This window comes from Podarcis filfolensis (assembly GCF_964270895.1).
Source record: "Podarcis filfolensis genome assembly, chromosome: 16".
Taxonomy (NCBI): Eukaryota; Metazoa; Chordata; class Lepidosauria; order Squamata; family Lacertidae; genus Podarcis; species Podarcis filfolensis.
In genome coordinates, this window is record NC_139620.1 from 24,153,293 (window position 1) to 24,180,257 (window position 26,965).

Genomic DNA, 26,965 nt, shown 5'->3' on the forward strand with positions numbered 1-26,965 from the left:
TGAGTTAGGCTGCTGGTCCTTCTAAACATAAATAATAAAACCAAGAATCTAGAATCTAACTCCATATCGTCAGCACTGACTGGCAGCATTTCTCCAGGTTTTTAAAAATAAAATTAAACTTGAATGCCCTTCGCCTGCATGCTTGCAGAATTACATCTGTGTGAATTAAATTTCTCTGAGCGGCTTTTCCTTCTTGGGAGGACTTTTCATGCCTTTTTTTAAATGAAGGGAGAAAAGCTGTGTGTGTGTGTGTGTGTGTGAGAGAGAGAGAGAGAGAGAGAGAGAGAGAGAGAGAGAGAGAGAGAGAGAGAAGTAGTACAGTGGTACCTCGAGTTAAGTACTTAATTCGTTCCGGAGGTCCGTTCTTAACCTGAAACTGTTCTTAACCTGAAGCACCACTTTAGCTAATGGGGCCTCCCGCTGCTGCCGCGCCACCGGAGCACAATTTCTGTTCTCAACCTGAAGCAAAGTTCTTAACCTGAAGCACTATTTCTGGGTTAGCGGAGTATGTAACCTGAAGCGTATGTAACCTGAAGCGTATGTAACCTGAGGTACCACAGTGCTAGTAACAACCCCTCTTTCCCTCTCCCTGCAGCTGGATCAGACCACAGACTTTGAGGAGCGGCGGCTGATACGGGCCGCCATGCGGGAATTGCGCCAGCGGAAGCGAGGTAACCTGCCTGGGAATTTTTCTTTGGGGGGGTGGGGAGCTATATAATTGCACACTTCAAGAGATATAGTCCTCAAATGAGAAGACTTAAACTATAGAGGAGTGGGAGGCAAATGGGCACTAAGAATTGCTGTGCAAAAGCCACCGGATTCACACAAGTATTCGCCAACCTGCTGCCTTTTGGACTACTAAATAATAATAATAATAATAATAATAATAATAATAATAATTAATTTATTTATACCCCGCCCATCTGGCTGAGTTTCCCCAGCCACTCTGGGCGGCTTCCAATCAAGTGTTGAAAACAATACAGCATTAAATATTAAAATCTTCCCTAAACAGGGAATCTACAATTGGATTATGAGTCCTGTCAGCCCCCAGCCAGCATGGCTGCATTGTCCATTTTATGGCCATGCTGGTGCCACAACCTGGAGAGCTGCTGCCAGTCAGTGTGGAAAATATTGAGCTGGATGGACTCGGAGTAAGGCAGCTTCCTGTGTTCCTATGATATGCAGCAATCTGTATGTATCTGCAGTTGAGTGAAGAAACCACCCCCTCCTCACTGGGTGACCTTGAGCCAGTTACTGTCCCTTGACCTAACTCACCCCCCAAGGGCTGCTGTGAGGATCAAACCAGTGGTGTTTTAGGGGACTCACAGCTGCTACTGTTGAGCTCCTTGGAGGAAGGGTGAAATTTAAAATTTAACGAATCTGTGAAATAAATAAAGGGTTCCCGGCCACAGTATATTTTATTCCCTAAGGTTTATGTACTGCTTTGTTCCATAAAACAAAATCCTTAAAGCGGTTTCCAAAAAGTATAGAACTATGAAACTACAGTCGTACCTTGGCTCCGGAACGCCTTGGGAGTCGAATGTTCTGGCTCCCGGAAGATCGAAAAGATCGGAAGTGAGTGTTCTGGTTTTTTAACATTCCTTTGGAAGCCGAACGTCTGACAGGGTTTCCATGGCTTCCGATTGGCTGCAGGAGTTCCCCCCCCTCCATTTTTAAAATTCATTTTATAACACTAATAAACAACACAAACAGAAAAACAAACAAATTCTTGTCTTATCCTTATTTTTTCTAAACATTGTTAAGGGAGCTTCCCCAAGTCCCCCCTATCTGATTTTCATTTTACCTCATCTTTAGCAGTTTACATATATCATAATTTTTAATCATTTTTTAAATTACACTTACTTTTACCATCCTGCAGCCAATCAGAAGCCGTGCTTTGGTTTCTGAACGTTTTGGAAGTCAAACAGACTTCCGGAATGGATTCTGTTCGACTTCCATAGTATGGCTGTATCAGTAAAAGCTGTCGAAAGCAACAGTTGTAAGACATCTTCAGGGAAATGAAAAGGAACGGTGAAATGAAAACAACACAAAACACAGACCAGTTTCCTACGTGTCTGGATAAGCTTTTCCTAAACAAAAATCTCTTCGGCCGGCGTTGTGCAAGGAAGGGGCCTGCCTGGTTGTCAATAGGCGGGGAGTTCCAGCGCTAAAAGATTGGTTTGTTAAAAAGGCACAACAAGGCCCCCCATGGCTCCTGTAGCCTTGCCCTCCTCCCGCCATTCTTGCCGCTGTTCCTGACCCCTCTGGGACGTGGCGTTTTGCAGAGCAACGAGAAAAGGAGCGCAGCTTGCGGATCCAGGAAGCCAAATCGAGAGGGGCCACCCACACCACAGAGACCACGGCCCGGCAGAGCGCCATGTCCGCCGATGGCTCAGCCATCAGCACCGTCACCAAGACCCAGCGCCTTGTCCAGTCCAGTAAGGAGCAGCTGGGGGTTTGGGGATGCTCCGCCTTTCCTTCCGAGCGCATGGCTTCCGGGGGGAGACGCACGGCACGCATCCCAGACGTCAGCTCAGGCCTCTTTGGGGTCCTTGGAGAGACCCCGTCTTCTTTCTGCTCTGGAAACTGTCCTGATTTCTCCTCTTTGCATCGGGGGTCACCGCTGGCAGTTTTTCTTCTCTTTTTGCACCGGGATGGTGGGTGCCTTCTCCGGCCGTCTCCGCGGCCTCACCCTGGCAACTGAAGCTTGGAATGGCTCGTCTCTCTCTCTCTCTGTCCTCTGTTCTTTGGCCATGCTTTAGAGCATCTGAGTTAGTCTTTTCTTTTGGGACGTAAGCGCTCCTCGCTCGGCCGTGACTCATGCCATCCACTTCCCGGGACTTCCTCCGTTGTAGGGAGAACGATGGGCTGAAGTACCTTTTGCACCCTCAAATCCAAGGCCTCTCCAGTCAAAAGGGGCTCAGCAAGACTCAGAAAGGCCTTTCTTTGGCTGGCACCCTGGAGAGCTGTGGCTGCAAGTCAGAGTAGGCAGCACTGGGATGGATAGAGGGATGGACACGTGAGGAAGGCCAGCAGATAATCTGCTTTGCATGCAAAAAGGTCCCGGGTTCAGTCCCCAAAAGCATCTCCAAGTACACCTGGGAGAGACTTCTTATCTGAAATCCTGCAGAACTGCTGCCTGTCAGTGTGGACAGTACTGAGATAGGTGGACCAATTGCCAGACAGCGCAAGGGAAGAGCTGTAGCTCAGTGGTAAAGCATCTGCTTTTGGTGCAGAAGGTCCCAGGTTCGATTCCTGGCAGTGTCCCCTATTTGAATCTCCAGAGAGCTGCTGCCGGTCAGTGTAGACAGTACTGAGCTATATGGACACAGTGATTTTTTGTGTGTCAGGCAGCTTCTGTGTCCCTGATGGCCTGTTTTAAGGCAGCTTCTTGGCTTCAAGGCTAAGGGCTTCCCCCTGAACCCATCACAGCCTCTCCTCAGAAAGGATATTGTAGAGCTGAGAGAGGTTTGGAAAGGCACAAGCTCAGTGTTTAAGACAGGCTTCCTTGGTCCTCCAGATGTTTTTTTTGGCCTACAACTCCCATGATCCCTAGCTAGCAGGACCAGTGGTCAGGGATGCTGGGAAATGTAGTCTCAAATCATCCGGAGAGCTGAGGTTGAGGATGCCCGGTTTGAGAGGTTTTGGGCAACTTCCTTACAATGAAAGTGTTTTTGCGATGTTTGGTTCTTTTTAGTTTAGGGGAAACGGTGAGCATGAGGGAACATGATAAAGGGGTATAAAATTCTGCCCGGTAAATATAAAGGTAAAGGCACCAGTGACCATTAGGTCCAGTCATGACCTACTCTGGGGTGGCGGCGCTCATCTCGCTTTATTGGCTGAGGGAGCCGGCCTACAGCTTCTGGGTCATGTGGCCAGCATGACTAAGCCGCTTCTGGCGAACCAGAGCAGCAGACGGAAACACCGTTTACCTTCCTGCCAGAGTGGTACCTATTTATCTACTTGCACTTTGACGTGCTTTGAACTGCTAGGTGGGCAGGAGCGGGGACTGAGCAACAGGAGTTCACCCCGTTGCGGGGATTCGAACCGCTGACCTTCTGATCGGCAAGTCCTAGGCTCTGTGGTTTAACACACAGCGCCACCTGTGTCCCTGCCTGGTAAATATAGGGAGATGCATTTAGCCAAATACTGGAGCTCTGCGTCATCCAGTGAATCTAAATGTTGGAAGATTCAGGACAGGCAAAAAGAATGCAGCACCTAGCTGGACTTTGGAATTTGCAAATGATGACAGCCCCCAACTTGGGAGGGCGCTAAAGGAGATTAGACAAATGTGTGGAGAACAAGGCTAGTAGCAACTGGTAACAAGCCATCCCTGTGATGCGGCTGCAAAAAGGGCTAATGCAATTTTAAATGGCGTCGCCTGCACCAGAGTTTCCAAGTCGTGAGAAATAATGTTTTTGCTTTTTTCTCTGCTTGGAGTCCGATGTCCAGTTCTGGGCCCTGTGCTTTAAGAAGGATTTAGTTGGATTGGAATAGGCCCAGAGGAAGACATGATGGTCAGGTGTAAATAAAATAAGGAAACTTGTTTATTTTTACCCGGGAGAAAATCAGACAGAGGAGGAGTGTAATATCTGAAGGGCTGTCATCAGACAGAAGGGGGCAAAGTCTTCTTCTCTGCTTCCCCTGAGAACAAGATTGGGTCTAACTGGGGATTGAGTTACAGGAGGGTAGATTTGGGGAGAATATTTTAGGAAAATATTCCTTCTTGACCCTAATATCTGCTTGGTGGTGGTGGTAGTAGTAGTAGTAGTAGTAGTAGTAGTAGTAGTAGTAAAAATTTAGTTATATCCCACCCTCCCCAGCCAAAGCCGGGCTCAGAACGGCTAACAACAGTAAAATAATACAACATTCTAGAACCATTTCATTATAAAATTAATTCAAATCAGATTAATGGCAACCATTGGGCTAGAGTTCAGTGAAGAATTGCCAAAGGAGGGGGTCAGCCTGTGCCTTGGCCAAAGGCCTGGTGGAACAGCTCTGTCTTGCAGGCCCTGCAGAAAGATGTCGAGTCCCGCAGGGCCCTAGTCTCTTGTGACAGAGCGTTCCACCAGATCGGAGCCACAGCCGAAAAAGCCCTGGCTCTGGTTGAGGCCAGCCTAACCTCTCTGTGGCCCGGGACCTCCAAGATGTTTTTGTTTGGTAGAAGTTTGGAGAGCTCTTTCTCACTGGAGGTCTTGAGGCAGAGGCTGGCAACCATCTGCTGCAGCTGGATTTCCTGCATTGGGCAGGAGAGGTCAGACTAGATCCCAGAATTGTAGAGTTGGAAGGGACCCCGAGGGTCATCTAGTCCAACCCCTTTGCGATGCAGGAATCTTGCCTAGATCATCCATCAGCCTTTAGTACACCTTCCAACTCTGATTCTGAGAGGCTGATCCTCATGGTCACCAGGATCAGAGGCGGAATAACAAAGGGAGAGAAGCCTAAAGCTTACAAGTCTCGCTTGTGGGCTTCCCACTGTGGGGAACAGGGTGCCAGACAAAGTAGGCCCTTGGCCTGATCCATAAGTACTCTGCTTACCCTCTTATGCTTTTCCCCTCCCAGATGACGGCAGCAAGACTTCCCGCACGATGATGATGGAGTCCAGCTACGTGAAGAGATCGGAAAGTAAGGCTCTTCCTGCACCTTGTTTTCTTTCCTTGCGGTGAGGGGCTCCCAGGAAGAGGGAGGGGTATTCTTTCTTGCCAAGCTAAATGGGACTGAGAGCAGATTTATTGTGGTGTTGAGTATTTCTCTGTTTCCTGAGATGTCTGGGCTTGAAGGGTACATAATAATAATAATTTATTATTTATACCCCCTCCCAGCTGGCTGGGTTTCCCCAGCCACTCTGGGCGGCTTCCAACAGAACACTAAAATACAATAACCTATTAAACATTAAAAGCTTCCCTAAAAGTCTGGTAGCTGTTTTTCTCTGACATCTGATGGGAGGGTGTTCCACAGGGCGGGCGCCACTATCGAGAAGGCCCTCTGCCTGGTTCCCTGTAACTTGGCTTCTCGTAGCGAGGGAACCACCAGAAGGGTTAGTGAAGAGTGGTTTGCACGACCCTTTAAGGAAGCTAAAAACACAATAAAATTTGAAACCCGTGAAAGGGTGATGTTTTGGCACAGTCCGTGGAATGTCGCCCTGTTACCTCCATGGTACCTGAGGTCTTTATGTTTGTCTCCCACCCCTCTCCATGCTTCAACCTTTCAGCAGACGGCAACACCTTTGTCCAGACCAAATCGTCCTACAGCACATCGTCTTCCAAGAAAGTTGGCAGGTGAGTCCTTCCTGGAGCTCCTCTCCCAGTTGCACAGCTCCTGTCGCATTCACAGAATGACAGAATTGCGGAGTGGGCAGGGGGACCCCAGGGTCATCTAATCCAATCCACTACTATGCAGGGATCGCGGGATGTGAGGCATGTGCGGGAGGACGGCCATGACTCTTGCCTCTTCCTTGCTCCGTGGCAGCCATCTTCCATGTTTTCTTTCCGCAGCTGAGGTTTAGCTGCTAAGCCCAGGGGCAGAGAACCTTTTTCAGGCAGAGAGATGGATTTGCTTCTGGGGCCCACATGCCAGCGCCTGGCAGGGCACAGCGGTGAAAGTGGGAGGAGCAATGGATTTTTAGATGCTACCTTTTGTGTGGTTTGTGCGTCCCTTGCTGTCTTCAAGCAAGCGAAAGGCGTTCCTGGGAGTTCTAGTCCAAAACAGCCCCACTGGCTGAGACTGATGGGAGTTGTAGTCTAATATGGCTGTGCTGGCTGGTGGCTGGTGGGTATCGTAGTCCATTATGGCCATGCCGGCTGAGGGCTAATGGGAATTGTTGTTCAAAACAGCCCTGATGGGAGTTCACATCTAAAATGGGGACAGGGTGTTCTTCAACACCGTGTGTTGGGCATCCGCTGGTGGGGGTCACCCTAGCAAAAGACCCACTGACGAAAACCCCCTGGCTTTGCTGTAATAATAATAATAATAATAATAATAATAATAATAATAATATTCATACCCTGCCCAACTGGTTGGGCTTCCCCAGCCACTCTGGGCAGCTCCCAACAGAATTGTAATAATAATTTTAAAAAGCGATAAAAGCATACCTATACAGGGCTGGCTTCAGGTGTCTTCTAAAAGTCAGATAGTTGTTTATTTCCTTGACATCTGATGGCAGGGCGTTCCACAGGGCGGGCGCCACCACCGAGAAGGCCCTCTGCCTGGTTCCCTGTAACCTCATAGTGGGGGAACAGCCAGGAGGCCCTTGGAGCTGGACCTCAGTGTCGTGGCTGAACGATGGGGGTGGAGACACTCCTTCAGGTATACTGGGCCGAGGCCATTTAGGGCTTTACAGGTCAGCACCAACACTTTGAATTGTGCTCGGAAATGTACTGGGAGCCAATATAGATCTTTCAGGACCGGCATTATATGGTCTCGGTGGCCACTCCCAGTCACCAGTCTCGCTGCCGCAGTAAGGTCATAAGACTGCAGAGGGAAGCGGGGAACCAGCGAGAAGCCAATGTTTACCTCCTAGTCTCCTTGCAAGCCCCTGCTGCCCTTTCTCACCTTTGTCCCTTTCTGGCAGCATCTTTGAACGAGAGGATGAGACCTCTGGGCGTGCTGGCAGCCTGGCTGCCCTGGAACGTCGCCAGGCTGAGAAGAAGAAGGAGCTCATGAAGGCTCAGAGCCTGCCAAAGACGTCAGCTTCGCAAGCCCGGAAGGCCATGATCGAGAAGCTGGAGAAGGAGAGCGGCAGGTGAGGAGCCCTGCAGTGTTCGGATGAGTTGCGGGTGGCTGGAGCAGAAGTCCTGGGGTGGGTGGCGGTGCTCGGCTTTAGGGAAGGCAGCAGGGAGTCGCCTGCGTTCCTTTGCAGATGTACCGTATTTTTCGCTCTATAAGACGCACTCCCCCCCCCTTAAAAATAAGGGGAAATATGTGTGCGTCTTATGGAGCGAATGCAGGCTGCGCGGCTAAGCCAGAAGCCAGAACAGGGAGAGGGAGTGCTGTGCAGCGCTCCTTCTCGCTGTTCTAGCTTCTGGCTTAGCTGCGCAAAGCCTCTGCAGGGCAGCGTGGTGCCTTCATCCCGCTGCCCTGTGGAGGCTTTGTGGGCTATCTCAGAAGCCAGAACAGGGAGAGGCTATCCCAGAAGCCAGATCCCTCTTGCTGTTCTGGCTTCTGGGATTCAGAATATTTTTTTTCTTGTTTTCCTCCTCCAAAAACTAGGTGTGTCTTATCGTCTGGTGCGTCTTATAGAGTGGAAAATACGGTATTCCAAGCAAGCCCCCCACGATCGGCGGCCGTTTCCTTCTTCCAATGGGAGCAACGCTTTGCTTTGGGATACAGCAACTTCTTACACTCTCCTCTTCTCTCCGCAGCCCAGCCAACCCAGCCGTGTCCCGAGTGGCAGTCCAGCGCTCGGGCAGCTTTGGGGTCCCCAACGCCAGCAGCATCAAGCAAATGCTGTTGGATTGGTGCCGCGCTAAGACACGAGGCTACGAGGTGAGTGTGCCCCCGGCGGGCCTGTGCCCACTTTCCTTTTTTAAAAATACAGTGGTACCTCGGGTTACATACACTTCAGGTTACAGACTCCATTAACCCAGAAATAGTGCTTCAGGTTAAGAAATTTGCTTCAGGATGAGAACAGAAATCGTGCAGCGGCGGCCCGGCAGCAGCAGGAGGCCCTATTAGCTAAAGTGGTGCTTCAGGTTAAGAACAGTTTCAGGTTAAGAACGGACCGCCGGAACGAATTAAGTACTTAACCCGAGGTACCACTGTAATAATTTTTACTTGGTTTTACAAATTTAAAGTTATAATCATACCATGACAGATCCACTTTAAAGATTCCTCCGAATCTCTGGACTTCCCATCTTCCCTCCACAGGTTCTGTTGTTACCCTGTTGTTACCCCTTTTCTACTGCATTTCTACTATTGAATGTCCATTTTTTAAAATAACCCCATTATGTCCATAGTTCTCGTTACGTTACGAGGGTTATTGCAATCCCGCTAGTGTTTTCAACTGCTAACAGTGGTCTTCTAGGTAAATTATATTTCCCCCCATTCCTTATTAAAGTTTTGGTCTCCCTGGTTTCTGAGCTTTCCGCTCAGTTTTGCCATTTCGGCACACAGTCCGACAACTTAGTTTGCCATTCGCCTGTGCCCACTTTCCTGCCCCTTTCTGCCCAGGCTTCTCCAGATTGAGAGATCGCCTTACCCCACATACCCCGTTCAACAGCTTCGATCAGCGGAACTGGTCCTCTTTCAGAGGCCACATAATACCTGCTCTGCAGTTGTAAGAACTTGGATCTTTCTGTGTTGCATCGCCTACACTTCGGAACTCCCTGCTGATTGATATCAGGCAGATGCCTTCGCTGTACTTTTTTTTCAGAGCCTGCTAAAAATATTCTGTTAGACAAGCCTAAAGCAGTTTATGTGAGTTTTCATCTCTTTTTCAGTCTATAGTTGTCTTTAACACACACGCACACACACACACACACACACACACACACACACACACACAATAATTTTTATTAAATTTTCTAAATTACATTTTAAAATATTCATTTAAATAACCTTAATTACTTCCCTTCTTCTATTTCCATGGTCCGTTTTACATACCATACATTCCTGCATCTTGTACATGAACTAAACCATTCAGTAATCCATTGTTACATCCATCAAAACTGATTTACACTGTTGAATTTAACTTAATGCTACCAGCGTCTTTAAATGAACACAATTTTCACCCATATATTCAGTAAACATTTCCCAGTCTTCTTTAAACGTGCATTCTTCTTGTTCTCTTTTTGAAATTTTTAAGTTAGTGTTGCTCGTTCTTCTTACTGCTAACATGATCTCTCTCTATTTTCGGCAAGCCCCCACTTTGAGGTTTCTTGATTTTAAATCAAATTTTAAAAAACAACAACAAAATTTTCAAATTTTGTTTTTATTTTACTCGGCAGCACGTCGACATCCAGAATTTTTCCTCCAGCTGGAGCGACGGCATGGCCTTCTGCGCCCTCGTCCACAACTTCTTCCCAGAGGCCTTCGATTATGCCCAGCTTTCACCACAGGACCGGCGGCGCAACTTCGAGATGGCGTTCTCGGCGGCTGAGTATGTACCCCTTGGCTGCTCCTGCCCCCCGCCGGGCGTGGGAGAGAAGTGCGGGCACAGGGCCTGTTTTTCCTTCAAGAGGTCTAGCGCCTTTTTCGGGTTATTGGCATACCTGTGCGCTCTCTCTCTCTTTCTCTGCCTAACGCAGCCTTGGCCAATCTGGTGCTCTCTATGGACTTTGTGCTACAGCTGTGAGGGGAGCTAGAAGTCCAAAAGGGCCGTTATAGCAAGGGATTATGGGAGTTGTAGTCCAAGCCGTCAGTGCTGGCTGAGGCCGATGGGAGTTGTAGTCCAAAATGGCTGTACTGGCAGGGGATGATGGGAGTTGTAGCATCTAAAGCAATCTAGAGGGCACCATAGTGAGGAAGGCTGGCTTAACTATCCTGTGGCAATGAGTTAACCAGACACCTCTCTGCAGGGCTGTGGCTGTTTCCTGCTCAGTTGCGCACAAACCTGTGCTGCTTCCGGCTGGGAGGTTCTCAACCAGAAAATGTCTCACTGGGCAGACAACTTGGAGGGGGGGGGGGTTGGGAGAGACCTCCCAGTAAAGCTTCAAGGTGGGGAATAAGGCCTGCCTCTCGTCCCCCGTTCTTCTTCCTAAGCTGTGTTGTCTAGACAGAAAGCAGCACTCCCTGTATGCAGACACCAGCCTTTCCCAACCTCCAGGCGTTGCTAGACCACAAACCTCTGACTGTTAGCCCACGCTGTCTGTCCAACACTATCCAGAGGGCACCAGGTTGGAGAAGGCTGGTGTCATGTAGCAGGCCATCGCCACATCGAAAGGAAGAAAGACCTGGGCTTGGGAAGAGCAAAATCTGATTATTGTTTTTTTGCAGGCTTCTGGAATGCTTACAGTTTATTTCATTTAGTCCTGGGGAAGGGAGAGGTCACAAATGCTGCTTAGCCATCCCTCTCTGACTTCTAGGGTGTCTCAGCTGTCCACTGTGAAAATCAAAGAGTGCTTTTGCAACCATGAGGTCTAGAAACATGCTTGTTCGGCTTTTTTTTTTAATGCAAGATTGGGGTTCTTAGGAAGATTGAAGCCCCAGTTATACCTTTGGTGGTTACCTGCAGAATCACAACAAACACGCAGTTCTGGCAAAAGGCATCTCTTGAGGCGTGTAAGGGCACAGGTGGCTGTTTCCTCAATATTTATTTATCTTATTGCATTTGTCACATGTGGTCTTCCCTCTCTCCTTCTTTTAATCCCCACAACAACCCTTTACAGTAGGTTTAGTTCTGAGAGAGGTGACTGGCAGCCAGGGTCACATCTGGTGAGCTTCACGTGGCCAAGCAGAGATTCGAACCCTGGTCTCCCAGGTCTTAGTCCAACACTCTAACTCAGTGGTTCCCAAACTTTTTCAGACTTGGTTCCATAAATTCATCCCCCATGCCCACTACCCTAGAAAAAGCTTGCATGACCCGCTCAGGAACAGAATAAGAGTTTCAAAACAGTAACGGTTAATCACACACTTACTCAAAATGCAATTAAAACTATTTAGTTTAATTAATCCAGCAAAACTGGTGGGCTTGGACCAGAGATTCCAACTTTTCAAAGTCTGATTTACACCTCCAGTGTGCCCCTGCTGCCCCCTTGCTTCTTATCCCTCCCCCCCCCCCGTTAATCCTTCTGCCTCCCACCAGGGGGGCAGTACTGCCCATTTTGGGAGGACTGCTGTAACCACTACACCTCACTGTGCTCTTGCACCACCCAAGCCAGCTAGCTGTTCATGCCGGGGCCTCACAAGCGTGCTGGGATCTTGCCACGTAACCTGCAGACGGACCTTTTCCGGCTCTGGCTCGATCCGTGCTGCTTTCTCGCGCACAAGGTAGGAAGGGAAGGGGACTCAGCTATTTACGCAGAGCGCAGGAGCTCTTCCACGCCGGAAGGCGTTCTGATTCCTCTGGAAAATTTGGATTGGGCGGTGGCGCACGTGGGCTGTGAGCTGGTGAGGAGCGGGAGCGGGCCTGCTCCTCTTTGCAAGGTCTTTCTTATAGGGTTGTGCGCTGTTGCAGCTTGGGGTTGCGTGGCGAGAGCGACTTCGGGGCTGTGGATGCCCTCGGGGCCTGGCTGGGCGCACCGCTGCCGCTTCTTGAGCCAGGACAGCCCTGGGTGCTGTGCCTGGAACGGGTCTGAGCAGAAAGACACGGAAGGGAGTTCTCTCTCTGTCTCCCTTTCTCGTCTCTTATTTCTCCCCCTGTGGGCTGCTTGTCCCCTTCCCAACCAGAGGTGGACAGCAGGGCCCCCGCAGAGCAGCATTGAGCAAATGCTTCTCCCACCTCTCCACATGCAAATTTAGGGAGCCAGGCCACTTGCAAGATTTGGCACTCTGGAGAGATTTGGGCTGATCCTGCAGACCACAGCACCCAGGAAAGTCACCCACATTTGCAGGTCTCAGGATAAGGGTTTTTGAACATGCCTTGCCCTAAAAATACGGAACCACCACAACAAAATAATGCTGCATTTTAGTACTTTTTTTGAACCCAAGAACCTTTTTCCGCCCAAGGTCTGCAGTCCTTTTTTAGCTTTTTACAGTACAGTGGTACCTTGGCTCTCAAACTTAATCCGTTCCGGAAGTCTGTTCCAAAACCAAAGCGTTCCAAAACCAAGGCGCGCTTTCCCATAGAAGGTAATGCAAAACTGATTAATCCGTTCCAGACTTTTAAAAACAACCCCTAAAACAGCAATTGAACATGAATTTTACTATCTAACGAGACCATTGATCCATAAAATGAAAGCAGTAACCAATGTACTGCAGTCACACAATCAATCAATCAGTAGCTGAACTGGGTTCCACACAATCACAAAAACAAAACAAAAAGAGCTGCAAAAACAAAAATGCAAAATAAATAGCAAGAACAGACAGACCTCAGTGTAACACTCAAAACGGAGCACGTTCGACTTCCGAAAAAGGTTTGTAAACCGGAACACTTACTTCCAGATTTGCAGTGTTTGGGTTCCAAGTTGTTTGAGTACCAGGCGTTTGAGATCCAAGGCACCACTGTAGACTGGTTTCCACACTAGCTTCCTGTGTGAAAGCAAGAGGCATGATCTGCATTCAAGGCCAAGCCCCGGCCAGGCAAAAACCACTCAGGGTGCGGCCTGCAGAGATTTCTGAGGGTCAAATTGAGGGCCTCCATTTCCCCTGCTCCTGATTTGCTTCGTTGCTGCCTCCCTTGCTCGTGCACCTGAGGGTGATCCCTTTTTAAAGGACGTTTTCACGAGTGCCAGAGCTTTGCTGCAGGAGCCTGGTGGTCTGCACAATGACTCCTAGTTGCTCGTTCTGTTGATGTCCCAGGCTGGCGGGACGATGGGTTTCCTCTTCTCTGAGCCAGGTCTCTCCCCTGCGGGCCAAATGCAATGTCCTGGCACAAGAGGAGGGCAAGGGGCGTTTGCCTGCGAAGGGTTTCTCCTGCCAGAGACCCCCACTTGCCTCTTCCTCGCTCCCCTCTCCTCTCCGTGGACCACGAGAGCGACCGACCCCCTCCTTCCAGGATCTGGACCAGAGGTGCTTTCCTGGGCTGCTTTCGCTTTCCCTCCTGTGTTGCTGTCGTTCTGTGCCCCCCCCCCCAGCTTCAGGCACCCCGGCTGTGCCGCAGCGCTGTTGCAAGGCTGGGGTAGGATGGGATGAGGCAGCGAGGTGCGTTCCGGCCCCCCTCATCCGCTCTCTCTATATGCGTCCATATAGAAGGAACACCCCACCTTGGAATAGGCACCAGAGCACAGCGCCTTTCCCCCCAACCCGCCCCGTCCATCTCCTTTTCTCCCCCCCCCAACCCCTTTCCGTCTGTCGGACTGTCCTTGCTGTCGAGATCCGGGTTCGAGTTCCCCACACCTGCTCGTGGCACCTGCCCCCGACAACATCACTTCTGGCCACGCTCACCCTACCCTTCCTATCCCCCCCCCCCGTATGAGGAATGACTCCCAGGCGCACGTGTGCAATGGACCCCACCTCCTTCCACCCCCATTTGCATTGCACGACAGAGAGACACCCCCCAAAAGCATGTATGTAAGTTTGACACACACACACACAAAGGAATGTGAAATGGATTTATGTATTTCTTCTGTTTTTTTCCTTCTGTCTCTCTTCTTTTTCTCTCCATCCCTCCCTGCCCCCTTTCCAAATCTGTCCGGGCTGTGATCACTGGCTTCTCCCTCCCCTTTCCTGGCACCCCACCACCCTGCCCCACCACCCAGGACGCACGCGGAGTGCCCCCAGTTACTGGATGTGGAGGACATGGTCCGGATGAGGGAGCCCGATTGGAAGTGCGTTTACACGTACATCCAGGAGTTCTACCGGTGCCTGGTTCAGAAGGGGCTGGTTAAAACCAAAAAGTCCTAACCTTCCTACCAGCGGAGCAATGGTGAGAATCTCCTCCTCCTTCTTGAATTATTTGGGGGGGGGGGCTCGGAGGGGTGGGGGGGGGGAGATACGTGTCTCTGCATGTGTGCATTGTGGTTGCAGAACGTTTCCACGCTGGGAGGCAGGGAAATTCGGAGGGTGGGAGTTCCTTGGTAGTTCCTTCAGAAACTACCTTGCTTGGGGGACCTTCAGTATGTGGGCCATTTATTTATTTATGAATGAATGAATGAATGAATGAATGAATGAATGAATGAATGAATTTATATACCGCCCTATACCCGGGGGTCTCAGGGTGGTTCACAGAATAAAATCAAGATACAAAACCACAATACAGTCATACCTCGGGTTACAGCCGCTTCAGTTTGCGTTTTTTCGGGTTATACACCCACCAAAACCTGGAAGTACTAGAACGGGTTACTTCTGGGTTTTGGCAGTCGCGCATGCACAGAAGCACTAAATTGCACTTTGCGCATGCACAGAATCGCAACCCGCGTGTGCGCAGATGTGACGCTGTGGGTTGCGAACTCTCCGGGTTGTGAATGTGCATCCCGCACGGGTCACGTTCGCAACCTGAGCGACCACTTGTATACATAATGAAAATAAAAACAACAAGCCAATAGCCCCTTTGAAGGTGACTCGGAAACCACAACGAATCCATAACGTGGCAGCGAGACTGGTGATTGGGAGTGGCCGCTCAGGCCGTATAACACCAGTCCTAAAGGATCTACATTGGCTCCCAGTATGTTTCCGAACACAATTCAAAGTGTTGGTGCTGACCTTTAAAGCCCTAAATGTCCGGTATACCTCAAGGAGCGTCTCCACCCCCACTGTTCAGCCCAGACACTGAGGTCCAGCACCGAGGGCCTTCTGGCGGTTCCCTCCCTGCGAGAAGCGAGGTTACAGGGAACCAGGCAGAGGACCTTCTCGGTATAGTGACGCCCGCCCTGTGGAACGCCCTCCCATCAGATGTCAAGGAGATAAACAGCTATGCAACCTTTAAAGGGCATTTGAAGGCAGCCTTGAAGGGAAGTTTTAAACTGTATTTTTGTGTTTTATATATGTCGGAAGCCGCCCAGAGTGGCTGGGGCAGTTAGATGGGCGGAGTGCAAATAATAAAAGGGGGGGATGAGGATTGGTTCTGTTGAGATATCACATTAAAAACCCCATTTTAAGACAGTTGCACTGGCGGCTGTTTTGTTTCTGGGCCCAATTCAAGGCGCTCACATTCGTGTTCGAGGCCTTGAATGACACAGGCCTCAAATACCCGAAAGGCTACCTCCTCGGGTGCTGGAATCGGCAAGCAGGGCACCTCTTGATAGTTCCTCAGCCCTCGGTGTTGGTGGTGACAGCCCAGCAGAGGGCCTTCTCTGTGGTGGCCCCAAAGTTGTGGAATTCCCTCCCCACCGCAATGCATCTGGCACCTTCCCTGTGAATGCAGAAGACTTCCCTCTTGACCCTTAAGATGTCTGTTTTTGAGACGCACCCTAGGGCCTGTGTAACCTGGCTGTTTTTAATTCTGGGAGACCTGCTGGCGAAGGACGGGTTATTATCAAGACATTTATCTAAGAAAAAAATATCCAGCCTGCTCTTCGTAGTGGGTCGGTTGGTGCTGAGAGGATCTGCCATTGTATGATGGTGCTAAACTAGATATATTTCATCTCGCCACCCTGGCACAGTTTATTATTGATGGACTGGTTGCATTTAAGCACTACTTTTCCTGCCCCCTCACAAGGAGTTGAAGGTGTCATGTTTCTCTTTCCTTTCCACATCTCATAGAATCATAGAATTGTGGGGTTGGAAGGGAACTCCAAGGGCCATCTAGTCCAACCACTTGCAATGCAGGAATCTCAGCTAAAACCTGACCTCCGCTTCAGAACCTCCCAAGGAAGGAGAATCCACAACATTATTCCACCTTTTTCTCCAGGGAGCTCAAGGGGGCAGACACCCTCGTTGTTTAACCCCCACAACACCCCTGCGAGGGAGGTCAGGCCAAGAGGCAATGACTGGCCTAGTGTCACACCTGGCAAACTTTGTGGCAGTGGGGGGATTTGAACCTTGGTCTCCCGGATTCCAGCCTAAGGCTCTAACCACTACACCACACCACACTGGCTCCCGATATTCCTTGTTCCCAGTGTTACTGGCTCTTCCATGTTGTGTTTTTAGATTGTTTTAACCCACAATGGGAGCTCACGGACAAGGCTGGGGAAGAAATCAAATACCAATCGTAAAAATAAATTTTTAAGCTCTCACTTTTGCGGGAGGGGCAGATAATTTTTGACAACTGCCAGGTAACGGTGGCGACGGTGCCTGCCTTTCCCAGAATCCTTTGCTTCTGTAGGCCGGGGTGCAGAGAAAGAGAGACGGACAGGTGATGGAGATGGTTTCTTCTTATTTTCTCCTTCTTTTGGAGGGAGGTGGGGTGGGGTGGGTTTTTATTTTTATTTATTTTGCCCCGGCCATATATGTCTCGGAGGAGCTAGAGAGCCTTGGAAAAAGTGACTCAGGCACTCCTTGTTAATATCTTTGCCTCCCTAGAGCCTCGTTCTCCCGGGACACTGGGTACAACAGCCCATCACACAGGCTAAACAAAGGCTTTATAAGGGCACACTGGCTTGCTCAGGAGATTTTCCATTGCTGAGGCTGCTGAGAGGAGGGAGCCCATTAAACCTCGCGTTTACCTCCCTATGCACCCACACCCCCAGCCCTTCTGCACACGCTTGACCCCGAGGCTGAGGACTGGGGAGGCCGGGCGGGAAACCAGCGCAAAGCTGATGCAAGGTCCTGGGTCTTGGCATTGAAGGTGGGCATTAAGAGTGTAAGTGGAAACGTGTCGGATCAGGCCCAGGGTCCAATTAATCCAGCATCCTGTCCTCACACTGGCCAAACCAGCTTCTTCACAGGCGCAAACTGTTCTTGGAGCATCAATATAGGGCTCCCCTGCACTAAAAGAAAGATCTTTTGCAAAAAGTTATAAACACCAGGCGGCTGCTCACACTTTCAAAACGAGACGCTAGCAGCCCTCTCAAGTGTTGTTCTGGCTAGACTCCTGAAGGGGCAACTTTTCTCTTTTCAGGATCAAAGGTTTCCTTGCCGTTTGCAATAACCGATGGCTCCTTTGACATCCCCAGGTTATCTCTGGGGTGGGGGCTCTGCATTCTCCCCACCCATGCAAGGGCTGTTCTTACAGAAATGAATAACGGTGGGAAAACCTGGGTAGTTACTTCCTAGGATTTGCACCCAAGCCCCGAGGGGCGGGGATAAGTGCTGGTAGTTGTTGTTGCGAACCTGCAGTACAACGTGGGGTTAGTTTATGGGTCTGGAGGCGGGGGGGGGGGGAGGAATCAGTCTAAACCACTGAGCCTCTTGGGCTTGCCGATCAGAAGGTTGGTGATTCAAATCCCCGCAACAGAGTGAGCTCCTGTTGCTCTGTCCCAGCTCCTGCCAACCTAGTAGTTCGAAAGCACGCCAGTGCAAGTAGATAAATAGGTACTGCTGCGGCAGGAAGGAAGGTAAATGATGTTTCTGTGTGCTCTGGTTTCTGTCATGGTGTTTCATTGCACCAGAAGCGGTTTGGTCATGCTCAACAGTGGAGGAAGCCACTCGGGAGCCTGGATTGGTGTGCGGTACACGGTGGGGCCTCTGGAGTCTGACTGCCTCCTCCCACTCAGCCGTCCTACAGCTGTGGGGGGAGGCAGCAGGTGGACCATTTGGGCAGCGTGGAGCCTGCGGGCACCCAGGCCACCACATCTCTCCCAAGAGAGACACGTGGCTCGGGCGCGCTGCAGGCCCTGAGGTGAGTGCTGCCCAGCATTTTATCACCCGCCCTCAGTGTTCACACCCGGAGCAGGCCGCACCTACCGCACCCCCCAGTGTGGTGTAGTGGTTAAGAGCGGTGGACTCGTAATCTGGTGAACCGGGTTCGCTTCCCTGCTCCTCTACATGCAGCTCCTGGGTGACCTTGAGCTAGTCATACTTCTCTGAAGTCTCTCAGCCCCACTCACCTCACAAAGTGTTTGTTGTGGGGGAGGAAGGGAAAGGAGAATGTTAGCCGCTTTGAGACTCCTTTGGGTAGTGATAAAGCGGGATATCAAATCCAAACTCTTCTTCTTCCTCTGTCCCTGGTCATGCTGGCCACATGATCCGGAAAGCTGTCTGTGGACAAACGCCAGCTCCCTCGGCCTGAAAGCGAGATGAGCGCCGCAACCCCATAGTCGCCCTTGACTGGACTTAACTGTCCAGGGGACCTTGACCTTGACCACTTACTCTCCCCCTTTCTCTCCCTCCCCCTTTTGCAGGGTGCTTGTGGACTGCGTGCCCTTGGTGGACGTGGAAGACATGATGATCATGGGGAAACGTCCCGACGCCAAGTGCGTCTTCACCTACGTGCAGTCCCTCTACAACCACCTGCGGCGCCACGAGCTCCAGATGAGGCAGCAGCGCTTCTAGCCTTCCTCTCCCGCCCCCCCTCACCCCCACCCTTCCCTCCGAAACATCCAGCCTAGCCTGTCCCCCACCAACCCACCCACCCCAGGTGCGGCAGCAGGGGAAAGGCTTGCTCCTCTGGTCCCGATCCGTGTTCCTGCAGCCCCCCCTCCCTCCCTGCTTTCAGAGAACTCTTACTATGGGCAGGAGCCACCAGCAGCAAAAAGGCAAGAGGAACCAACACCCCCCCCCACACCCCGCTACAGCAGGCTGGGCAGTTGGCAATCCAGGCCGGTTTGGAGGGGACCGGCCGAGCTTAGACCGCTCTACGGAGAGAACCGGGACTGCCCTTCTCATCCGCACGTGCTTTTTATATTATTGTTGTCGTTGTCGTTATTTACTGTAAGTTATTCCCGTTTCCTCCTTTTTCGAAACTCCCTTTTTTTGCATCGTGCACGGCCGAGCAGCATAACGGGCAGAGACCTGTGCAGGTGTGATTGACTGACCACGCGTCTTGTCTGTACCTTTGAATGGCTAAATGCTGGAGCGCGCTAAAAAGGGAGGGGGACCGTTGTTGTCTGTGTGTGCAGACCTTAACTCGTCCCTGCTTCCCACCTCCCCCAAATCCTTGAACTGCGATGATCGTTGCAAGTGCAGAGCCTGCTCAGCAGGTTATAGGTGTCCCCCCACCAGGCGTTAGGAACATAGATAGCTACCTTCTGTCGAGCCAAACCGCTGGTCCTTTCTACCTTAGTATTGGCAACCATGACTTGCGAGTGGCTTTCTAGGCTTTCAGGAGACATTTGCAGCCCTAGCTGGAGACGCTGCCGGGACTTGAACCTGGGACCTTCTGCGTGCCAAGCAGATGTCCTGCCATAAAGCTGAATGCAGCCTTTTACTATACTGCTTCTGTTGGTCCATCTAGCTCAGTATTGTCTACACTGACTGGCAGTGGCTCTCTAGGATTTTTGATAGGGAGACACTCCCCCAGCCCTGCCTGGGGCTTGAACCTGGGACATTCTGCATGCAAAACAGATTCTCTACCGCTGAGCTATGGCAGAGGCCTCTCTTCCTTCACCACCTTAGAGGCAGAGGTCTTGCACTTTCCTCGTGCCCCCCTCCCCACACTTCCAGAAGAGGAACCAAATTATAAATGTAGTGCACAGGCCCCACTGGGCTGGGACTGCGCCTCCTCTGGATTGAACCCTGCTGACACCAGTGGGTAGGAGAAGCAAGGCTTTTTCAGATGGCAAATAGCTTCTTTCCTGGCCAAGAAAGGGTGAAAGCTGGATGAGGGATAGGAGGAGACCTCAGGGCCACCCCTGAATCCTGACCGAAACGCCTCCTGAAATCAGCTCATTTAGAAAAGTGCAGTTTTTGAAGTTGTGGGGTAACTGGACAGAGATGTGGATTTCTTTGCTGCTTGGGGTAGAGAGGACACATTTTTTTTAGAGAATTTTTTATTAGAGAAACAAACTGTGTTCCCTGTCTGGATGGTGGTGGTGAAGGGCACACTCTGCACCAGCTCAGAGGCTCCCTTGCAAGCACAGGGCATGCCAGTTCCCATCTCTTGGCCACCAGTTTGCTGAAATCAAGTATTGCCCATCCATGTGCCCTATGTGTGTATTCACCCATGGCTCTGCCAGCCCAGGAGCGATTGTGGTCAACTCTGGGTGCTTAGACATGGCAGGAGAGGGGGGGAAAACCATGTGGGTTTCACTGGTGTGGCCTCTCTGTATGGAACAGCTCTCCTGCCTATGCACCATCGAGCAATGTCCGCTCTGTTCCTGGGAGTTCCCAGCGCATCAGCCTTCAGCCCTTTGCACAAGTCTCCTTCCCTTTTGAGGGCCTGATTAATACGGGAAGGTTGGGGCAGATGAGCCAGCTGAGAACGACTGGAGCCTGGAGCGAGGGACGGACAGCGGGATGTGCTCCTCTGACACCGCTCTCAGCACTCAGCCACGCGCCCGATTGTAACGGTTCTTGCACTAGCACGAGGATGTTTATGTAGGCACCAGCAAGACAATAAAAGTTTGGATAGACTGTTTTGACGGCCATTTCTGCTTCGTACTGTCCTCCGACCTCCAGGGCTCGGTCCTTTTAAGGTTAGCGTACACCTAGCGCAACTTGGCGCCTTCCAGCCGTTTGAGAATGCCAGCGGCAGGCTGGTGTGCAGCAGGATCTGGGTACCTCTTGAGCCACTGAGATGTTGCTGGATTCCCGGCTTCCGTCAGCTTTGGCCTAGTGGTCAGGGATTAGGGGAGTTTGTATTCCTGTCATTGCATTTACACCCCACCTTTTCCTCCAAGGACCTCACACGAACCATTTTATCCTCACAACAACCCTGTGAGGCGGGTTAGCAGCAGTGGTGTAGCATGGGTTGCCAACACTCGGGGCATGGAAACCATTGTTCCCCCTAAGGCAAGGACTGTGCTTCCTAACCGGCGCCTCCATGCGGCGCGGAACTGCAGAATAGCAGCTGGGCATGGGTGGGTGCACGCCTCGAGCCTGGGCGCCACCACCACCTTGAGTCTTGACCTCCACCTGCCTCCCTCACTAGCAGGGGACAGCGCACGGCTGAGGGATGCGATTATACTTCTTCTCCCAGCAACTCAACATGCTGCTCAGATGAGGCAGGACAGTGTCTCTAGACAGCGGTTCTCAACCTGTGGGCCCCCAGATGTTGTTGGACTACAACTCCCATCATCCCTGAGCTCTGGCCTTGCTAGCTAGGGGTGATGGGAGTTGTAGTTCAACAACATCTGGGGACCCACAGGTTGAGAAAGGCTGCAACTTCCAACTACTTCAGCTCCTCGTGCTCTTCAAGGAAGAAAAAGGTCACCTCGCCACCTCATCACAGTGAGTTTCTGAGGGTGGGATGGGGCGAGGACCCAGGGAAACACCTTGACCAGTTCAGCCTGGGACTTCTAATTATCCAGCAACAGACACACAGATACCGGCAGAGTGGATGTAAAAGACTTTACTGTTTCTAGGCACAACTGCAAGAGGGTGGCTGTGGCTGTTGTTGTTGTTTGCAGGGTGGGTGACTGAGCTCGTGTTCCTTAGCGCGCTGTGCTCCGAAGCCTGATGGGACACTGACTATCCACCCTGGGCACCAAGAGCTTTCAGCCGAGGGTATCATCCTGTCTCATGCAGACGGGGCACAGGTGCAGAAAAACACGAAGGCTTGCTTATGGCCTGGAGCAAGGAACAGCAGCTAGGGAGTGTGGTCTGAACCGAAAGCAGGAGGGAAGAACCTGTGGCCCCCTCTGGATGTTGGTGGTCTCCAGCTCCCCTCAGCCACCAAAACTAAAACTTGAGGGGGGGGGGAGAGGGGCGAGGAATCCAGCAACACCTGGAAGGCCACAGTTCCCGGTCTCTGAGCTATACAAAGCGGCACGGAGCCAAACTTTCTGACTGGGCTATGCATGATCGAATGAATCTAGACAGAAATGGTGCGCAGACCAAGGTGGGACTCAAGGTGATCTGGTCCAGGTCTGGCTCTGTTTCCCCAGGCAGTGGGGAGAGCACACTTTCCCCCCGAATCCACACCCCAGATCACAGCTTCTTCTGCACCACTTTTTACTCACATTCCACAGACAGGGCAGTGTGTGCCCTTTACTCTAGAACAAACTAAAGAATAAAATCCAAATTTCTGCAACGAGGGGACGTTGCATTTGGTTGCATATCCTGCAAATGTGGCATATTAGTTTTTTGTATATACGTATCTTGCTATTTTTGCTGGTGGGGGGTTGAGGAGCAGACCTCCGCACTCAAGACCGCTGCAAATCTTCATAAAATTGTAGATTTGAAAGGGACCTAAAGAGTCATTTAGTGCAGCCCTCTTCGGGCCTCTCAGGATATCAGCAGGCACTGCCCAGACGCTTTCAAGTACACCTTTCCAACCATGAGGTCTAGAAACTTGTGTTTTCTTTTTTTTTTTTTAAAAAGGATTAATTCTACAGCCCAGGCCACATATCCTACCATGCACACCCACCGGTACAGCTATGCTTGCGAATGTATTAAAACATGAGCCACGCTCTCAACCCTTGCACACACTCGCACACAAGACACCCCTGAGGTTTTTAAGAGCACAACAGATCTAGAGTTCTCCAACTGCAGCCCCTTTGCTCTCTGCCACATGCTCTCCCTTGGTGCCTTCCGAACCAGGGGGCGGCCGGGCAGGAGCAAGCTGGAACTCTTTGGGGACAGGCGAGTCGGGTTTCTCCTTCCGGTAGAAGCCCAGCTTCTGCACCAGCTCGTTGATTTCTTTGCGGGACATATCGCTCAGTGGAATTCTCTGCAAAATAAAAGCATAAGGCGCTGCCTTAGGCCAAGTCAGGGGATTGGTCAACCTAGCTCAGTGCTGCTTACACAGGCTGGCAGATGCTCTACCTCTGAGCTACACTGATGGGCAGCAGCACCCCAGGGCTTCAGACCAAAGACCGTCCCTGCCCTACCTGGAGATGCTAGTGAGAATTGAAACGGGGACCTTCTGCAAGCAAAGCAGATGTCCTAGCATAGAGCCATAGTCCTTCTTCCCCTGGTCAACCAGAGACTTGCAGGTGGCAACAACATGCTGAGACCCAGCTGGATTGGTGCCAGCATATCCAAATGCAGATGGCATTGGACCCATGGGCATAGCCAGGGGACAGCTGCGCCCCCCATCAAGTAAGTAAATAAAAAAACCTAAAAGTAGAAATTGCCTATGCTTACTGAGTGCACACAGAAAAACTGCATTGGAAAAAAAGAAATGAGAGAAGGAATAGCTGAAAAGGTTTTCAGCAAAGCCAAGAAAACTTGTTTTAGTTTAGCTTTTAAAAAATAAGGTTAAAAAGGCATGCTCTATGTAATTTTGGAAAATAGACTCGTTAACTGCATGAAAGCTACTCCCGGATGTTAATTTTTTAATTTAACTTCCTGGTTTTCAAATGGCTGGAGATTTTGACGGATTTTTCTGAACGCTTGAGGTCAAAGGAAAGTAACTTGAAACAACTCTTGCTGAGATGTTTCATTCCGAATCTGCTAAGACAGGATGAGGACAGGTGTGTATCCTGCCCCACCCCCGCCATAAATTCTGGCTACACCCATATTTGACGGACCTTTGCTCCTTTGCTGTGTGAGCAGCACATTAATTAGCCTGTTAAGCACCACAGAGCAAGATTTGCATCTTACCTGCCCATGGCTGAAATCTGGCAGATGGATTCCTGAAGACAAGCCCCCAAAGGCCTGCTGCTCCCAGTCCCTCTACTTTTGAATATTCCTGGAGCTTTTAAAGTGCTATGCAACTTAATCTTGCTAGTCCAGCGGAGGAGGAATTAAAAGTCCCACTCGCTGGCTTGCCGGACAAAAATAACCAATCTGGCTGTGATTTACCAACCTGCTGCCCATATACTTTCAAGCATCCCTTCAATGCCATTGAAACCTCCTTGAAAAATAAGATTTCAAAAGAAACCCCCATGATTCTTAGGGAGATGGATTCTTGCCGCTGCGCTGCAACATTTTCTTGCGGGCCCTACATGTTCGATTCAGAAACGCAAGCAAAACTATTCCTGAAATTGCATATTCCTTGAAGAGCATCACATCTACCAGTTCTGCCTGTAGCTAAAAATCCTCTGGTGGGTCACACCAGTGTGGGGAGATCAAAACTCCCTCTCACCTCCAGCTCCCTGTAGTGTGAGTTCAACAGGATGAGTTCGGGGTCTGCTCCAGCGAGGTGCTTCATGTCAAGGTTGTGGCTGGAAAAGTCGGTTAAGGAGGAAGGGTATGGGCGAAGGAAGCTGCCTAACAGAGCCAGACCACTGGCTCATCTAGCTCAATATTGTCTACACTGCAAGCAAGCTTCGGCGGGTGGAGTTCTGAGTCATTGAGTGCAGATACTAAGTTATTTAGATAGAAATTAAATAGTAGAGGGGCCAATAGGCACCCTTGCCTGACTCCTTTGAAGGTTTTAATAGGGTCCGTTGGGTGTCGTAGAAGGCTGCACCTGACTCTTAAGAGCCGTGTTTGCGTGCAGTGCCTGAATTAAGAGCAGGAGCCTTCTATCTATATTGGTACCTTGTAGTCTGTCCCAGAGTCTGGTTCTGGAGACTATCAAATGCTGCTTTTAGGTCGACGAAGACAGTGTATAGTGAGGCCTGCCCTCCTGATTTGTATTTGTCGATGAGATGTTGTAACGTTAGACAGTGATCTATCGTGGACCTTCCGGGTCGGAAGCCCACTTGTTCTATTGCCAGGATATCTTCAGTCTCTAACTGTCTACACTGACTGGCAGCATCTCTCCAGGGGTTTCAGGCAAGAGTGAGTGAGGACACCCAAGTTCTGTTGCGTTGGCCAGCAGGTCTAGCAAATCAGATCCCTGGTTAGACTGCCAACCTGGTGCCCTCCAGAGGCAGGGCCATCTTACCCATAGGCGCTAACGGTGCGGGGCCCCTTGGTGCCGGGCTCTCAAGGGCACCAGGCTGAGAGTCCGGGGCCCGAGAGTTGAGTCCAGGGAATCTTAGAATAGCTTTGGAAGTGGATTTAGGCTGTAGGGATAGAAGACAGTGTATTTTAAAATAGTATTATTTGTAAGTGATAAAATGTGAAGGTTTTTTATGGTTAAAGTAAGGGTGATTTTAAAAAATGGTTAGAAATTATGGTATGTAAACTGCTAAAGATGAGGTAAAATGGAAATCAGATAGAGAGGACTTGGGGAAGCCCACCTAACAATGTTTAGGAAAAATAAGGATAAGACAAGAATCTGTTTGTATTGTTTGTTTTTCTGTTTGTGTTGTTTATTTGTGTTATAAAACGAATAAAAAAAATTTTGGGGAAAAAAAGAGAGTTGAATCCAGGGAAGAGCCCACCCGTTGGTCAGAGTGCTCTTCTGTGGGTGACTCTGCTCCGTGAGTTCGGGGGCGACCAAGCCACGCTGAGGCGGCTGGCTGGCTCCGCTCTCCTGCGTGCCTGGGACTGGGCAACCTGGGGGGGTGCCAGGCAGATCTTTGCACCCCGACGCCGCATATGCTTAAGACAGCCCTGTCCAGAGGTTTTGGATTATGGTCCTCGTCAGCCCCAGGCGGCATCCTAAAGGGCATCAGGCTCAGCAGTTCAGAATTTCTCAAGTTTGGGCTCCTGGGCCAGAGGATAAATAAATAATTTGGGGGTGATGGGCTTGCTACCTGGGGACCCTGCTAATGTCCCCCTTTTACCTCCCCCACCTCCAATGCTTAGGCCCTGCACAAACATACAAAAAGGATACTACAGAGGCAAGTCCTCATTGATGAAGGCCTTCGCCTAAGGGGAGAAAAATGAATGAGATGCAAATATTACACATGGACTAAGACGGCTCCCCCTGCCCCACCAGCCCAGTTTATTCTCGGAACCTACAATCAACAGGCGAGGCTTTGTTGCTGACAGGGCCTTTCCGGTGGTGGCTCCCCGGTTGTGGAATGCCCTCCCTATCTTGCCCCACCAACCCCAGACTGCTTTCAGGCAGTCCCCACCTTCCTGCCTCCCTACTTTCAGTCAGTCTAGGAGGTGGCGATGCCTGTCAGTTTCTTTCTCCTCCATCTCCATTCTGGCAGGGAGGAGGATGGGGGGAAAACCTAGAATGTGTTGGGTTCTGCCTGTTGTTGGCTGTCTGACGCCACCTACTGTTGGGCTCCCTGCCTTCTGTCTTATGAGCCGTTGCAGCACTTCTTCACCCAGGGGAAGTGAGTGATAGGTGTTGGCGAGCAGGAACGAAGTGACACTTACCTCTGGCAGGCGGTTCAGCCGTCATCCCCCACAGCTCTTTAAAAGGGAGAAAACAGAATATGAATACACCATCAGACACAAACACACTTCCCAAGAAATCCAGACTCGATTCATGCAGTGGATGGACGAGGAGCCTGCAGACCTCCAGATGTTGCCCGACACCCAACTCCCAACAGCTCATCAGCCAGACAGCAAAAAATTCAATTCTCCTTTATAGAATTGTAGAGTTGGAAGGGACCACAAGAGTCATCTAGTCCAACTCCCTGCAGTGCAGAAATCTTTTACACAATGTGGGGCTCAAACCCACAGCCCTGAGATTAAGAGTTTCCTGCTCTACCGACTG

At 50.6% G+C, this 26,965-nt stretch overlaps 2 protein-coding genes across 15 annotated transcripts in view; one reads left to right on the forward strand and one right to left on the reverse strand.

Moving 5' to 3' along the window:
• SMTN (smoothelin) overlaps positions 1-20,929 on the forward strand; it is an 80,427-nt gene extending 59,498 nt beyond the window's left edge. For 4 of the 12 annotated variants that reach the window (XM_083589911.1, XM_083589919.1, XM_083589915.1 and 1 more), the window contains 8 exons: positions 596-671; positions 2,286-2,438; positions 5,563-5,625; positions 6,212-6,278; positions 7,571-7,741; positions 8,361-8,484; positions 9,945-10,096; positions 18,756-20,929. In XM_083589911.1, the coding sequence (XP_083446037.1) occupies positions 596-671; positions 2,286-2,438; positions 5,563-5,625; positions 6,212-6,278; positions 7,571-7,741; positions 8,361-8,484; positions 9,945-10,096; positions 18,756-18,906 (957 nt within the window). In that variant the 3' untranslated portion in view covers positions 18,907-20,929. Of the gene's footprint in view, positions 1-595; positions 672-2,285; positions 2,439-5,562; positions 5,626-6,211; positions 6,279-7,570; positions 7,742-8,360; positions 8,485-9,944; positions 10,097-14,294; positions 14,462-18,755 lie in introns of all 12 variants that reach the window. The other 8 variants (XM_083589917.1, XM_083589918.1, XM_083589920.1 and 5 more) reach the window with 6 other exon arrangements.
• The window catches only part of SELENOM (selenoprotein M), a 175,095-nt gene that overhangs the window by 119,784 nt on the left and 28,346 nt on the right, over positions 1-26,965 (reverse strand). For 2 of the 3 annotated variants that reach the window (XM_083590729.1, XM_083590728.1), the window contains exons 2-5: positions 26,623-26,658; positions 26,126-26,160; positions 24,542-24,620; positions 21,847-23,182 (exon numbers count right to left, since the gene is read on the reverse strand). In XM_083590729.1, coding sequence (XP_083446855.1) covers positions 22,985-23,182; positions 24,542-24,620; positions 26,126-26,160; positions 26,623-26,658 — 348 coding nt within the window. In that variant the 3' untranslated portion in view covers positions 21,847-22,984. Of the gene's footprint in view, positions 1-21,846; positions 23,183-24,541; positions 24,621-26,125; positions 26,161-26,622; positions 26,659-26,965 lie in introns of those variants that run through there. The other variant, XR_014542459.1, reaches the window with a different exon arrangement.